General features: G+C 40.5%; 1 protein-coding gene across 1 annotated transcript in view; it reads right to left on the bottom strand.

Moving 5' to 3' along the window:
- Positions 1–3,024: 3,024 nt before the first annotated feature.
- SHROOM2 (shroom family member 2) overlaps positions 3,025–12,779 on the bottom strand; it is a 127,430-nt gene continuing 117,675 nt past the window's right edge. The window contains exons 9-10 of the mRNA XM_014960176.1: positions 9,269–9,541; positions 3,025–4,684 (exon numbers count right to left, since the gene is read on the bottom strand). Of these exons, the coding sequence (XP_014815662.1) occupies positions 4,418–4,684; positions 9,269–9,541 (540 nt within the window). The 3' untranslated portion in view covers positions 3,025–4,417. The remainder of the gene's footprint in view (positions 4,685–9,268; positions 9,542–12,779) is intronic.

Raw genomic sequence — 12,779 nt, 5'->3', positions numbered from 1 at the left:
GTGAGAATTTTTAACGTAGGAGAAAAAAAAAATTAAAAAAAACAACGGCATTTTACTAGTCTTGGTCTCAGGAAAGGTTCAACTGCTTTGAGTGAAATAAAACTCTTAGCCTAAGATAAACGACAGCCGTCTAAAGTATCTACAGCTACAACTGAGCAAAAGGTCCCAAGCGTGGCCTGTACTGAGAAGACAATTGGTGTTCTGCCTGTAGCTGTGCTGCTGGAGTCCAGGAGAGAAACTACCTTCTGCTGTTTGAACTACATTGAATTTACTTCAATTCAGATTTTCTCCTGAGGCATATTAGATTACAATTAAGCTAACCTACTTCAAATGGAATGACTTTATTCCTAGAAACATTATATTTATAAAACAGTAGGTAGGGAGAATGAAACCCAGGATTTCAGAGGCGAGCTGCTAAACCACATGGGTAAACCCGTTGTACAATTTGTGGATCATTACAATTAAGTTACAGACTGGAACTGCGGTAAGTGATTGTGATGTCCAATTTACCACAGCTAACAATTGACCGTATATAGTCCAGCACTTTTAAGATGTAATTATTAATTTTTATAACATCTACTCTGTGGGCAGGTTCCACCCAAGTAGTCAGAAAAAAGAACTTCTACTCTAAAAAAACCCACAACTGAGAAGCCCTTAATTAGGACAAATATATGAACTTCTGCAATAAATAACTGGACACCATTAAAATAGGAGTTACTATTCTACTGCACACTCATCATAGTGCCTTGCTGCCTACTGGATTGCCAACACATTTCTTCAGCTGTAAAAACTGAGACAGTTAAGCACACCAGAACTGATCAATAGAGCTTGATTAGGAAAGAACACCCTGGAACAGTGATTGCTTTGAAATCTGAGGGTCTCAAATACCCCAAAACAGAAAATAAAGAGCAATTTTTCCCAACTCAAAGAGTACACAAAAACTAGACTGTTATTCCCCTATAGCTGCCATCCTGGACTATACCAAGTGCCCAGGAAAGCAGGCACAAAGAGTTGGTTGCATGGACATGCAGAGGGAGTGAAGAAGGAGGTGAAAAGCATCAGTAGAAGTTTAGAAAAATCTGACAAATACCCAAGTATTTTTCCTTCCCTAACTTCCTTTTCCCAGATAGTTTCTACAATAAAAACCTTCACAATTAATTTCCAGGATGTCTCATCAAGCCATAAAACATTGTCTGTGGCCACCTCTGCAATGAATTTGTGCACACTTGACAGCGTTTCCCAACGAGGCAGAAGATTCTGCAGCTAATCTGAGAACCCCTAAAATTAAACTGTGTCTGTGGAAGTCCGTGAGAGATGAAGAGTTCACAGTGATTTGTTTGTTCTTGCAAAAAAAATCTCGAGACCCACCGATTTTAGATAACTCCATTTGAAGTATCATTCTAAACACGGGACGAAGCCAAAACCGTGTAATTACTCAACTCCTTCCCTGGTATATACTCCATAAGTCACAAGAGACAGATTTATATTATCCACCTCCTAATACATCTTCCTTTCTGCCCTCTCAGACTCACACACTTAAAATGCTGAAGACATGAACACATATTACTTGCGCTGGGAACTTGAGAATGATCAGTCAAGTCAACACGTTAAGTAATCTCTGAAAGGACTACTTCAGACCATCAGATAACTGAACTGGCCTTTAAAAGCTACAGACACCTCTGATGGGCACCACGTGATGGCTAACACTGCACAGCAAAACAGTAGGTTTTGACAGTTAAAACTGCATACAAAAAAACCTAATTCTACATTGAAATATACAGTTTATTTTCTCAAAGTCAAGCAATACCATTTGTCAGTAGATAAGTGTCAGGCAGGAAAACTGTACATTTTCACTCCGGGCTGCAGGATCCAAACAGTTGGAGAAACATAGTGGAAACCTTTCACTATACAAAGAGATCTAGGATTGAGAACAATGTAAGGTGAGGGAACAGCCATCCCCAGGATGCCAAAGGCAAAACATTAGCACCAGATTTTTTTCAAAAAGCAACAGTATAGCTATTTACAGATTTACATATAACATTGGGAGGCAACCACCTTCAGGTTCCCAGGGGGAGAGATTTTCAACACGGGTTTTAAAAAGGAAAGGAGAGACTGGTGTCTATGCAACTGTTCCGTGAAAAGGATAATATATATAGCATTCACGATATTGCTACCTTTTATCAGAAAGATCTAAATCAAAGTACTGTATACAAACACATTGTAATTATATTATTATTCACATTTCACATAACACATTTCAGAGTAACCACAATATGTAAAATTTTTAAAATGCCACAGATAAAACAATGCACACTTTTCTCCAAGCTAAAAGACAAGCATAATTTATTTGGGAATTGTTTAGTTTTGGGCTTGTTATGGTTAAGGGATAGGTTTAAGGACAAAGGGGTCACTTGTCCTAGGAACATAGCAGCAAATAACTGTGAGATGCCAGAGACTACATTTCTGAGCTAGGAGGACGAAAACTAAGGTCAGCTGTAGGCCTTGTAAAACGGTAGCTCCATTTGACCTCAACTGATACACACCAACAGAATTTCATTAAAGATTTGGTCCAGGTATACAAAGTAGTGCACTATAAAGGGGGCAACAGTCCTTATCAGGTTTGCACCTGTCTGTAAAAGGAACTGGTTCCAGAAGACTTCTGCTCCGCAGTTCCCCAACTTGCAAGGAATTCGAACTGGTTCCAGAAGACTTCTGCTCCGCAGTTCCCCAAGGAATTAGCTGATCAGCGCTTCTCTGGGTCTCTCCTCACAAAAGAGGGGATTCAGGTATGAAGGACAGAAAACCTTTTGTGAATGCTGCCACTGCAGGAATATATAGTGGGAAGAATTATTTCCTCTCTCGTTTCAACACCTAAATACTTGCATTTTCAACCTGCTTAGCTAGAGACTGGCATTCACATCCGCCTCAAAAATGGCTTCTTGTTGGGCAACCTGTTTGTGTACAGAGAGAGAAATGTTTTCTGTGCTACAATGTAAATGGCATATACACAAAGTCATCCAAGACTTTTCTTTTGCCTGAAAAACTTTATCTCAATGTAGAACTTGACATTTAGACACTACAGAATTTCTCTGTAGGTATCTGAGCAAGCCAGCGTAACATGTTACTGCGCTAAAACATGAGTTAGCACCTCTTTTTAGAGCTACTGGAAATCATCTGTTTTAAGTCAATGGCAGTATTACCAGAACACAACCAGTAAGCTGATACTGTGAACCAGCATCCTCTCATTTATCATTGTGCAATGGACAAAACAAACACACAAAACCCACTTATGTTCACAGTTACAAAGCAGAGCTGCTCCGAGTAATGCACAGTATTTACATGGCAGAAGTTGTTTATATTGCATTTGGTAGTTGGAGAAAGAGGAAAGAATGAACAGCATTATGTAGGTCAACTTCAGTATAACTTAACTGTCTATATAAAACCATCACAACGTTGAACACTTAGAAGAAATATAGAAGCAGTGTCCTTAGCCTACATTTATTTTCATAAAGTGTAGCCGTTTTGAGGGAGGAAGAATAGAAACATGCATAAAAAGCACAAGAATGAGCAAATGAGCTTTCTAAATAATTTAGATGAGAAATGTTTTGAACAAAATCAGCACAGTACTTCCAGCCTGTTTCTTAAATCCAGTACAACTTGGTGAAGAAAATTACTTGCATTGCAGTAAGAGGGTATACAACTACGTCTTGTAAAATAATTTTCTAAAAAAATCTTCAGCAAGGTAGCCATTATGTGACTTGCAAGCTGGTTTAAGAAGTGTTTAACTGAGACTGACTGTAAAGTTATTTTCTGTATGGGGAAAGTGCCATCCTATATACAATATTACAAAAAAGTGTCTGATGCCACAGGATCAGAGTGACACTACATTTCAGCAATCTGAATATATTAGCTATAAGATGCACGCTTCCCCAACTTAATGTGTCTTTAAAAAAAAATAATAAAATAAAAAGCCACTAAATTTAGAGCTTCTAAATTTGTGTGCATTCATAAATTGCTGTTGGGTTTCCCAGCAGTCTGTACAGCATCTGAACATAAAGGAAGTATACAACCTATTCTAAAAAAACATTGTTGTTTGCATGCACAACTGCCACAGACCTTCAGCTTACTGAGCAGAAAGGTCAAGAGTCTGTCCTTGCCTGTGGAGTTTTCTGTGAGTTAAGCAATGAGAAACAGCTGTAGAGTCCAGCAATAAAAATGTGTTCTAAAAAAATTAAATACATCATCTCAAAAAAATGAAAGAGAGCATTATTGCTGTTGTGAGAGCTATTTTTCTCCTGTGCACTTGTTTCTCTACCGGACACTCGGACAAGCCAAGATACTCATTTGTATACTTGGAAACTCCCCCGATCCCTTCCTTCTTTCCCGTTTTTCACATCCTTGGTCAAACTCAGTCCTCTTATTTGAGCCGTTCAGGTTGGAGGCTGTCAGTCAGACATTTCAGTTGCTCTTCCCCCAGCTTGATCTTGTCCTCAAGCTCTCGCTGCTCAATGATGAGGGCCGACTTCATTTTTACAAAGTGCTCATAGTCTGCTAAGTTCTCCTCACTCAAGTAGTTCGCCAAAATGTCAAAGACAATGCGCTCTCGACGATCCAGGTTTTCCTTCAGTTCCTTGGCATCTTCGTGTTGCTGGGTCAGCAGCTTCTGCTTCTCTACCAACGTCCGCTTAGGAGAAAACAAAAACAGTTACTAATTCACTGGGTTCACTAGGTTGGGACAACAGCTTCAGTGTTTAAGTCTCAAGTCTGTTTCATATGCAAAGACAAAGACCTTCCTGAATACTTAGAAAGGTGGAATAAGATTGCTCCTTAAAGTTTATTCTAATAAAATGCATAATGAACAGGAAAAAAACCCACTAGTGAATCAATGAAAGACTCACCATTAATTTCGATTGGCCTCAACAGCAAGAGCTTCAAAGACTACTTTACTGTTTAATAAATAGTTATATAAGATACAGTTGCTTTGAGAAACATCCAAGTTCTTCACATTAAGACTTCACTCAGCAACGTCTTACATCTTCAACATACAGCACCAAACTTCCACATTGAAACAGCTGTGGTTAAAGAACCCACAGACAGACTAATTAATGGAATGATTTGTTCTTACGCAGGTCCTGACACTGCGGTATTTCGCAGTTCTGCTGCGTTCTGCATGGCTTCTCCACTAGATAAAGTCGTGTGGTCTTAAGATACAAGCAAGAGCTGTGGCAAGACAATAGAAGTAAACAAAAATAAAAAAAAGCATCATCTTCCCAAAAGGGCTGTAAACTTTCTGCTACGGGCCCTCACAAGAGACAAAATAGGAAAAAGGGAGGTTGAATGGAGAAACACACAAAAAAAGAAGACAGGAGCTATATCCCATTCACACACAAGTGTGACCATGTAGGGTGAGGGACATCTCACCCAACTTCACCAGTCTACACAGCAGACAGCCAAACCTGAATCACTCAGCTACACTCCTTTAACAGTATATTAAAAGAAACTTCTTTCAGATGTCTACTTAGAAGCGATTGCCTTTTTCCAGCGACAGAGTATGGCTGGCCTACTCCAACATCAAGAATTCCTGTACAGACTTCTGAACTTAATTAAAAAGTGTCCTTATGAGGTAGCACTCCATAACTTTTAGCTTTGCTTCAAAGATGAATTTTCTTTGAGAACTTAAGTCTTCAAATAAACCAGAATCTGTTCAAATAAATGTGTGATTTTTTTTCATTTGGACTTCCTTTTAAATCACACATGCTATAATAAGGATAAAAAGGATTTACAGAAAAGTGTTTTGTAGACTACAAAATACGAGTCTTTTCAAGATGGAAGCATGAGACAAAGGGGGATACAGACCAGCAAGCTTTGATTGACCTGTCAGAGTTGCACATGTATCCTGTGCTGCCTCTTTTCCTATAGACAGCACAAAACTCAGAGGGGGAAACGCTTTCAGACTTGCACTCTCAATGTACTTAAAATATACAGCCCAGATTAACTCAGGATTCAAGACACCTACAGGAGACAAGGCACAGAAATCATACATTATTAGAAAAACCACAGTTCAGTCTTCCTTTGAGTGTCTGTCAGGGAAAAAAATCCCACTGTGAGTTGCAAGCAGAACTATTTGCTGCAAAGAGATGGAAGTACTGTTCTCCTAAACTCACCAGGGGAACTAGCAGCCAAGCCCAAGCTCAGGAGCGTGGTGAGACTGTTCCCCAGGGAAGCCGAGCAGCTTGTGTGTACACTGAGCAGCAAAAAAACAATTAGACAGAATTTGACGAACACAAGAGGGCATATATTAGCCAGCTGGTAGCTCAGTTGTAGAGTTACCTGACTAACCTTGGGATGAAATAGCTGTTTCTCAAGCCATTCACTATCATTGTTGACAGACACAAGAACAATTCATTGTTTAGTCCTTCATAACAATTCCTGAGATTTAAGTTGTATGGAAGAGGGGAGATTTAGATTAGATACTAGAAAGAAATTCTTTACAGTGAGGGTGGTGAGGCACTGGAACAGGTTGCCCAGGGAAGTTGTGGATGCCCCATCCCTGGAGGTGTTCAAGGCCAGGCTGGATGGGGCTTTGGGCAACCTGCTCTAGTGGGAGGTGTCCCTGCCCATGGCAGGGGGGTTGGAACTAGGTGATCTTTGAGGTCCCTTCCAACCCAAACCATTCTATGATTCTATGATTCTACGATTCTATGGTTTCTTCTTATCAAAAGCCTATGGCATGATTTTAAGGTGAACATGAGTAACCTGACAGTTTAAAGAAAGTCAACACTGCCTTCGTCACAAACTTTGCATGACAGGCTAATACCTCTACTCTTGCGGAGGTTTAGGGAACATCTCAGAAGTGGGATGCAGAAAGGCAGAAGGCAAATGAGATACCTCTTGAATTTCCTTTTACCTCTGTCGAAGATGACTGACACCAGAAAGCCTGTTTTGAAGGGTAAGGAGAAACACACTGCAGGGTCAAGACATCATTCTTGAAGATGTTCTTTGCGCAATGGGTAAATGGCTCACCAGGTCTAAAGGAGTAAATGATGTCAGATGGTTTCATCTGATGGACTTCAATCTGTCAAGCCAAGTACAGAAGGGCTTTTTACAGTGATTATTTGCTCTGAAGCCCCAGCCAAACATGGGCCATCGGAAGCTCTTCTCATGAAACAATCTTTGGCTCTTTCTAGCACAAGCCTTTCTCAAGAATTGTTTGCTGTTTTGAGCCACAGCCATATGAAGAGGGACTCCCTCCATGTATTTGCCTTACCAGCATCTGGTTCCTAAACTACTGTCCCTGGTACTTGTCCCTAGTCTTGCAATAACAGGTCACATCTGTGGACTGCTGGTTCAGCATTTCAGGGTTCTGAACACACGCTGGCTTTGATTGATAAGGAAAAGTAATGAGAAGACACTGTGTGGAAAGGAGGCTGGTAGCCATTTCAGATGAAGGCCCTTTCAGAAGCTGAAGTTAAAATATCTGATGGTGTTCCTTGTGGCAAGAGACCTATGACAGAGCATCTAATAGTCAGAATATTAATTCAGCAGTGATTATTTGCCTGCCGACAGACTGTTGATTTAGAAAGCTTGCTGAGCTGTTGGTGGTTCCTAGAAAGTGCAAAACTATCACAGTAATGTTTATTAAAAAACATCAGCTTAAAAACAATTAAAAAAATCAGCGATCACTAGGGATGTGATCACCAGGGAGAGAAGTAATCTCCCCTATATTTTTTATATGGTATATTAGTGCAAAAATACCGAATTGTACAAAATATGAAAGGACAACCAAAAAAGCCACATGCACCATTTTAAATTCAAAGATAAGCATGTATAACCCTACATGCATTTGTATTTATAGTCAGAGTACCTGGGGATTTGATCCATCCGAAAAGCATCTCTGACCAACACTTAGATATATTTCTGATGTTACTATCGCAAGACTTTGGTGTCAGTGCACGAGAAGATGAATGGGGATTAGAATGCGTTAGAGATTTGGATTTCTGTCAATCTAAATTTGACAGCAGAGCACACAGACAATTTCAGACTGCCCTCACTAGACAACCTACTCACCTTCTTCCTTTTCCACACCTAGCCAATAACCTATTTTTATCACAGCTCTCAAATGGTGTTTCCTATATGCTCATATCATCTGGCTGCTCTTTCCCCAGCTCACACTCTCACCCTTGAGCCCATTAGGCAATGCAACCACATTTAGAAAAAAGAAGTCTAAAGAAGGATTAAATTTCTTTATGTTTTAGAAGCTTTGATCCGCCCTCTAATAAGCTGTCAAATACCTTCTCTTTGCCTCAGTCGAAGAGGGGTCTGGACAGCCATTACACAAGTATTTTTGGCAGCAGCTAGGGCCAAACAGCAAAAATACAGCTTAAATCTAGTCCCAGCACTTACTGGTTCTTATTGGTGAAACAACAGAGCTTGCTGAAGAAACACAACATGAATCCACAGCCCGTGGAAAAAATTCTGTTGCAACACTTAGGTGGACCGCTGGCATTTCATTCCCCAGCTATGAGCCAAAAATCTCACTTCACATTCATTTAACTGTAGAAGCTAAACTCACTTGACATACCTGCCCCCCACCCTATTTTATTTAATTTAGCCTTCAAGTGTCACACATGCCTACATCTCTCCTTTGGTGCATATCTGTATCACTAGATATCTGCTTCCCAGCTAAGGCCTGAGGGGATCTGGAGCTAAACAAAATGCTGCTGGCAGAGCTGGGGTCCAACAGGTAAAAAGCACCTCAAACACTCCTGAAACCTTTACATCTGCTGGGATTCCTCCACATGGCTTTGAGGCTATTCTGGTTGGGGAAAATGAGAGATAAGAAACATTTTCTTTGAAACAACCGTACAGATTTTTATCAAGATCCTTGTTGGATATAAAGAAGCCTGTAAGCTTTCTGCATTACAGGGCAAAGTGACACTCCTTTTTGCCATCTTAAATTGTTTGAATATTTTTGTTTGCCTTCTTTTTACCCTCTTACCAGTAGTTCTCCTCTTTCTTTAAACTTTTGCTAAGTCTGTTTACCAGTATGTTGCACCCCAAAACACCACTTCTCCCTCAACAAGCCACCTGTAGTTTTGGCAGTCTTAGCAAAAGCAAGGCAAAGAGAAATCTAAAGAAAATGGCCTTATGAGATTTATCAGTTTGCTCATCTTGAGATCTGCTAATATTTAGATAAAGAAAATTAAGCAAAACAGAGACCCACACCAGGGTCTCTGAGTGCAGTGATATTATTATTGGCCTGTCTCACCCGTTCTTCCGGAGAGGTATTTTCATCCAGGTTGTTAAGGGCATTTTCCACCCGGGCCAGACGACCTGATAGTGACAGCAGAAGGTTGACCACTTTGTCAAGGTCACCAATAAACATCTTGAATTTGTCGAACTCATTTGATTTGCAGACTTCTTTGACGATGGCCTCTACCTCCTCTCCCAGTATATTGTTTGCTTGGATGTCTTCCAGAAGCGTCTCCCGTGCTTCCCTCAGCACCTGCAGCTTCCTACTAATGCTGTCAATAAGTTCTTGCTGTGAAAAATAAGAGAGGATGAGAATTTGTTAGCACTGCTGCATTTTTCCTCACTTCTGAAAGTCATGTCAGAAATCTAGCATTTTAACACACCGAAACTCCCACGCGGCTTTTACAATGAGTGCGTTACAAATAAACGTATGCCTAAGTATATGTCTAAGTTCTAGACCTCTGGATTTAAAGGTTAAGGAAGTAGGTGCTCAGCTTGAGACCTGTGTTAAAGCAATTTACCGTTGTGGCAAAAGATGAAGAATTCCCCCCACTGAAATAAGCATTCCTGCTGCTGCTTTGAACAGCTTCAAAGCCTGCTATGGAGCAGCATAAAGCACAGCGCATCCTTTTGACTATAAACACCAGGTCCCTAATACCTTTCTGAAGAACTACACTTAGGAAGATAAATGGTACCAGGAAAACAATTCTGTGTTTTCCACATGACGCAGTTAAAACTAGGGCACTGTCTAGCTTTTTCTTCCTTTCTGCATAATATTAGCATCCCTCCAATAGCAGTCCTTCCACTCTCAGAAAATCTTAGCGCTAACACTGCCTTACAACATTTCTGTAGGGAAATCATAATCCCTGCGGCACAGAACAGGGAACAAAGTCTGCTTCTTTATGGTACAAAGCAGCCCTGTGTGAAGCTGTGCAAAGTGCCTCTGCCAGAGGACCAAACATGCATCTTTGGCTGTCACTGTCCTGTGCCAGGTGAACGTACCACCTCATCTGCGGTTTGTCGGGGTTTCTCCAATATAATCCCCCATTGCTTGGGATGGACACGGCCTGGCTTAGGAAAAGCATGTCAGGTGCATCACCAGCAGAGCCAGGCTGAGAGCCCAGATGTCATCCCTCAGTGACCAGTGTCCCATCCATGCTGCCTGGCTACCTCCCCGTGTTTAGGCAAGAAGGCTTATTTCTTACACATCCATCAGCTTTCGCTTGAGCACAAGGGGTGGAAGTCAGTTCAACTAGTTGTCTACCTTAATGTGAGATGAATCACACCTTAAAAATGCCTCATTAATTTAAATGTAGACGCCTATTTAGTATTCAGTTAATTTCAGGTAAGAAAAATTTCCAAAGCGTCCTCTCCAATTGCACCTCTTAGTGCAAGTTCTAAATGAAAATTACATCCTTTAAAATAGTCATTATTTCACAGTACGCCTTCATTTTTTTTTTTTTGAAAAAAATTACTCATGACATTCTTTAGGAACTCTGCTTTCTAAATGCAAATCTGATTACAAGCCTTCATGATTACTGAGAAACATACTGATAGCAGCTACTGCTCTCAGACGCCACAGTCATTGCCAATTCATTTTGGGAACAAAAAAAACCCAACAACAACAAAAAAGGTCTGCCATCTTAACAGAAAGCAACTACACCCTGAAAATTTAACAGCCTTGTTGAAAGTAGAAATTTAACACATGCATTATCCGGGCCAGTTTTCTCCTTTTTGATTTAATATACTCAGGCCAGGTTTATCTGGATTTGGGTTATCTGTTAGTCTGGGTGCCCAAAAGATTAAGGTAGTAAGCAGTTCTACAGATGCCTGCTTTACTGACTGATTAATCTGCAGGATTTGATTTTTTTCCCCCTGCTTCTCTCAATGCAAATGCAGTTTGATTTGGATTATGTAGGTCACAGTGCTACGCTCTCATTTCCCTCAGATGACATGCACACGCACAACGCTTGATGTTTTACCATCCGAAATACAAACAGGATAGTGCTGTGCTCTATATTACTATCTCGTGTTTTTCACTTCTGCAGCTGTGCTGTGACCATACATTCGCTCAGCATTACCAATCTGGTCTGACAATCCAGATCAGCTCTCTCATAAAAATTACCAATCTGGTCTGACAATCCAGATCAGCTCTCTCATACAATTTCCCTCTTAAAAAAAAAAAGGGGGGGGGGGCAAAAAAAGCAAAAGCAGTGCAAAAACCCCACAACCCATGCCATTTTTCCCTGTATCATCCTATTAGATGTTCCCAAGCAGCTGAAGCTCGCCTCTAAAGGACCACTTTTGCATGGTGAGAAGGCCGTAAGAACTTGCCCCTCTAGGATGGTTGTATCTATTAAGAATTGGATTATGACACCACTTTTGCATGGTGAGAAGGCCGTAAGAAGGGGCAAGAAGAACTTGCCCCTCTAGGATGGTCGTATCTATTAAGAATTGGATTATGATCATCGATTGTTTCCTACCCAGACGAAGCAGCCTTTGGACGCAGCAGCTGTGAGCTCACTCCGTGCTTTTGCTAACCAGCAGAAAACCTGTATCACGTTCAGTGTCTACTGAGCCAGAAGAGCTCCAATCTACATCTTGAAACTGGCAGATGAATAATTTATAGCTGTGAATTCTGTACCCGTAAACAAGAAAACAATAAAACCTGATCTTTTTCTAGTAATTCTTGCTGATCTGACTAGCAACACAGAAAGTAGCTCAGCAGAGAGCTGCTCAGGTGGTTCACTCCTTGGCATTCTTTATGTAAATTACTCTGCTCTCAGCTCCCCACTCTATTTCACATGAAGTTCAGGCCTAAAAGAAGAAGAAACCTATTTCGTCAATTATTTTTACACCTTTGAGGAGCTGCTGAAACTCTCCTAAAGGCCAAGGGGACACTTCCTCCTCAGCCACACATGGATTTTTCCTTACAACAAAAAACATTCTTGTAGCGTCTTCAACATCTGTTCAGTATTTTATAGTTGTGGTAAGCCTACATTAAATTCAGTACACGAGACACACACATTCCATTCCTGCTAGCTAGGATTACAGGGACTGTCCCAAATTAAAAAAAAAATAAAATTAACAACTCTGTATGAATTTCGTATACTTATTTCAAAAGATAAAATAAAAAAACAAACAAACAAACCCCCCAAAAAACAACTACACATTTCTGGTTTGCAGAGCAGAGAATGACAAATATTACAATCATTCAATCATTCCACAGTGGACTGCAATTAAGATATCTCATAACAGAACTGACCCATTTCTAGGAATCAAGGAACAGGTTCTGGGTGTATGCCTCCTTTAAAATAACTGAAGTCGTAAAGTGTGCTATTAAAGTGCTCAGGTCCTTAATGATCCCTTGTTAAACTATTGCCAAATATGTGAAGCTGGACCAAGTTACATATTCTGGCTGTTTTATAAAGATGCCTTGACCCACTTACCACGAGTTTTATACTTTTTCTGACAAGATCCAAGATGAAAGCCCACTGAACTGCATCCCAACGCATGCGGAGGAGCAG

This window comes from Calidris pugnax, unplaced genomic scaffold (assembly GCF_001431845.1).
Source record: "Calidris pugnax isolate Ruff unplaced genomic scaffold, ASM143184v1 scaffold188, whole genome shotgun sequence".
Taxonomy (NCBI): Eukaryota; Metazoa; Chordata; class Aves; order Charadriiformes; family Scolopacidae; genus Calidris; species Calidris pugnax.
The sequence above is the reverse complement of the archived record's forward strand: the minus strand, read 5'-3'. Positions and strand labels throughout refer to the sequence as shown.